The sequence below is a fragment of the Antrostomus carolinensis genome, unplaced genomic scaffold (genome assembly GCF_000700745.2).
Source record: "Antrostomus carolinensis isolate BGI_N321 unplaced genomic scaffold, ASM70074v2 scaffold11623, whole genome shotgun sequence".
NCBI lineage: Eukaryota > Metazoa > Chordata > Aves > Caprimulgiformes > Caprimulgidae > Antrostomus > Antrostomus carolinensis.
The window spans coordinates 12,114-15,090 of NW_010305882.1; the positions used below are offsets into that span (position 1 = coordinate 12,114).

A 2,977-nucleotide genomic window follows, 5' to 3' on the forward strand; every position below is an offset into this window, starting at 1 on the left:
AATTAGTTTCCAGGGGGCAGACAGGGAGGGCATTAGCTCTGCACAGCTGTGGCAGTAAAAATGAGGGGTTGGTTGCTCAAAAATTACTACAAGAAACCAACTAAATTCTCTGCCTCTCTCGGATCATGTGTTGTCTTGCACTGATTTCTACTTGCCTACTCAAAATGCATCTTTATGGAAATATACAATAGTTATGCTAAAATTAGAGCGAACTGTGGTCTTGCTGTTGAAATGAGAGGCTCTGTCTTTATGTCTGCATTTGTTTGAGAGAGAGTCTCTTGAAACTAAAATTTCACTTGTTCCTCTTCCAGACGCAGTTGAGTCCATGCTTTCAGACTACGACATACTTTCTCAGTCTAGCATCCAGCAACACTCACTGAAGAAGAGGGACCTCCAGCCTGAGACACATGTAGAGAGGCTCTTAAGTTTTTCAGCCCTGCAAAGGTAATTAAATCATCAGCAATGAAATAGCACAATATTTTCCCTTCGGTTTGTGATGAATAATGCGCAGTTCCAAACCCAGAAATAGTTACCTTGTTTTCCCTCATGACTGGCCAGTTCTGAGTGAGTGATGTGCCTGGTTCTGTGACTTCAGAGAGGCTCAAAGGAAACAGAAAAATAAGTTGCATTGTATTACTCTGCTGAAGTGGCAGTGATTTAAAATTTCTTTTGCTTTGTTCTTAGCTTTAGTTTCATGTAGATTACTTCAACTGATGGGGTTGGATCCCACTTACACCTCATCTGGCAGCATTGTCATAGCTCTTCACTGTTCTCTGGCTCTTGAAATCTCTGCCTTCAGCTTGGGGAGTGTGTCTGGTGTGTTGCCCAAGAGATTTATTGTATTTTTTTTCATGGAAGTTTAATCCTTTTCCTACTGAGTGTGTATTTCCTATACAACAAACACTTCTTTTAATGATTTTTTTTTTTTTTAATAATAATTCAGGAAATAGAAGCACGGGTGAAAGGGGAAGGAAAGCTAGAAGAGAGCAGGCATGAAGGTTGTAGGGATTTTTTTTCTTGAGTGTCAGAATTCTGAGTATTTGAGTGCTGAAGTTGTAAATCTAAAATGAGGGAGCACAATGAGAATAATCATAGAATCATAGAATGGTTACAAAGTAATACTTTGTATTAACAAGTGTAGGTCGATTTTGTTCATCTGACATCTTTGTCTGCTGTGTCTCATGTGCCTTCCCCCATCTGTCATCTCCAAGTACAGTTGTCATGCAAGTTGTCGTGCATATTTTTTGAATCTCTAAATTTTGGAGGGGGTAATTTTTAAGTACCAAGTATAAAAGGATAATAGCATCCAATGTCTGGCTGTCCCTGTTTTGTACTGCCTTATGCACCCTGACTTTATGGTGAGGTTGCAATACAGCCAGTGATAATTACAGAATAATTGCAGAGGGGCATACCAAAAATCTTTGACCCAAAGCCCACATAAACCAAGAGCCCATGAGGCTCATTCCACAGAAGGTTCTCTACTTACTTCTTGATATAGCCTTTAATTGTTGTAACAATATATCATAAAAATCTACAGAGTTCAGATTTCTGTTTATGGTCTTCTGACTGTATTATTTCAGAAAATAAGAACTTTAAGATAATTTAATTTAAAATAGGTGAACAAATTCCTTGGTCTGATTTTCTTTAAATAGGTACCAATAACAGGTTTTGCTTGACTGCAAATGGAGAAGGTGCATCATGAGCAAACTGTGACTGTTCTGGATTTTGGGGTTTATTTTTTCTCTTTTAATTTAAATATCTTTGACTGTTTAAAAATATTTACAGTTATGAATTACACAGTGTATGTTTTGTAGCCTGCTTATCAGAATTAATGCTTTTTAACTGCTTTTGGACCTCAGTAAAATTAAGACTGGATGTATCTCTTATGTGTATGCTTTGCTTAAAAGTAAATGGAAGTAAATTCTTTTACAGGCACTTTAAATTATACCTAACTGCAACTGCTGAGCACTTCTCAGAAAAATTTCAAGCGTTAATTGTGGATGGTGAAGGGAAGCAAAAGGAGCATCGTGTTCAGTGGCAAGACTTTTTCACTGGACATGTCGTTGGTTAGTATGGACTGGACTGTGTGTCAGTGCTGAGAAAGCACAGCTTTGCACAAATCTCTTGGCCAAAGTAAATGGTATATTGCCCTCATTTTCGTCAGATAATGGTTAGGATGAACAAGTAAACTTAATTCTCATGCCTCTCGGGTTTTCTGGTTTTGTTTTTGTGGTGGGTTTGTTGTGTTTTCTTAGGTTTGGTGGGTGGTGGGGTTTTTTGGGGTTTTTGGTTTTTAGCTATTGCACCAAGGTTCTAACATAGGACTTTTCTGTTTAGTTTGGCAGAACACAAAGTTATAATTTAATCAAACAGGAGCTTGTGATTTTTGTTTTTTTTTTTTTTTTTTTAATTATGGTGGTGGCTTTAATTCTTATTGGAATGTAGGACTTGAATGTTCCTTGTCCCAGGACACAAAGCCCAGGTAGTTAATGGTGATGTAATGTTGCCCAGATTGTTACATTAAAAGACTGTAAGATGGTTCTTTGCAGACTACTTTCCTGTAAAGAAAGGGTATCTTGCTCCACTTCAGTCCAACACTAGTGCTTCCACTAAGTTGTTTTGGTTTTTGTGTTGCCTTTGTGATGTGGTGAAAATCTTTTCCACTGGAATGCAGGCTGAAGCCATGGAACTGGCTGTCTGATAGTAGCAAGAGGTAAGCTGCTTTTGTTGGCAGAAATATTCTGTGTCCTGTTACTAATCCCTGCAGCCATCTCAACACCTTCTACAAAAAAGGTCAATTAAATCAAAGTCCTGATGACTGTGACCATTGGGAAGATAAGTTTAGGGGAGAGTGCTAGTTCATTTCTTTTTTTTCTGTAAACTGGACCTGTATAGTGTTCTTCAGGGACTGAGGAAGGTAAGTTGGCTTGAAGTTTAAAAACAGTTTAAAAAAACCCAACAACAGTGTCTGTGCAGG

At 38.1% G+C, this 2,977-nt stretch overlaps 1 protein-coding gene across 1 annotated transcript in view; it reads left to right on the top strand.

Annotated features, from left to right (window-relative positions):
- Positions 1 to 311: 311 nt before the first annotated feature.
- Positions 312 to 2,977, top strand: part of ADAM17 (ADAM metallopeptidase domain 17) — a gene marked incomplete at both ends in the record, with an annotated part of 17,278 nt that continues 14,612 nt past the window's right edge. Inside the window, 2 exons of the mRNA XM_010164912.1 lie at positions 312 to 444; positions 1,933 to 2,066. Of these exons, the coding sequence (XP_010163214.1) occupies positions 312 to 444; positions 1,933 to 2,066 (267 nt within the window). The remainder of the gene's footprint in view (positions 445 to 1,932; positions 2,067 to 2,977) is intronic.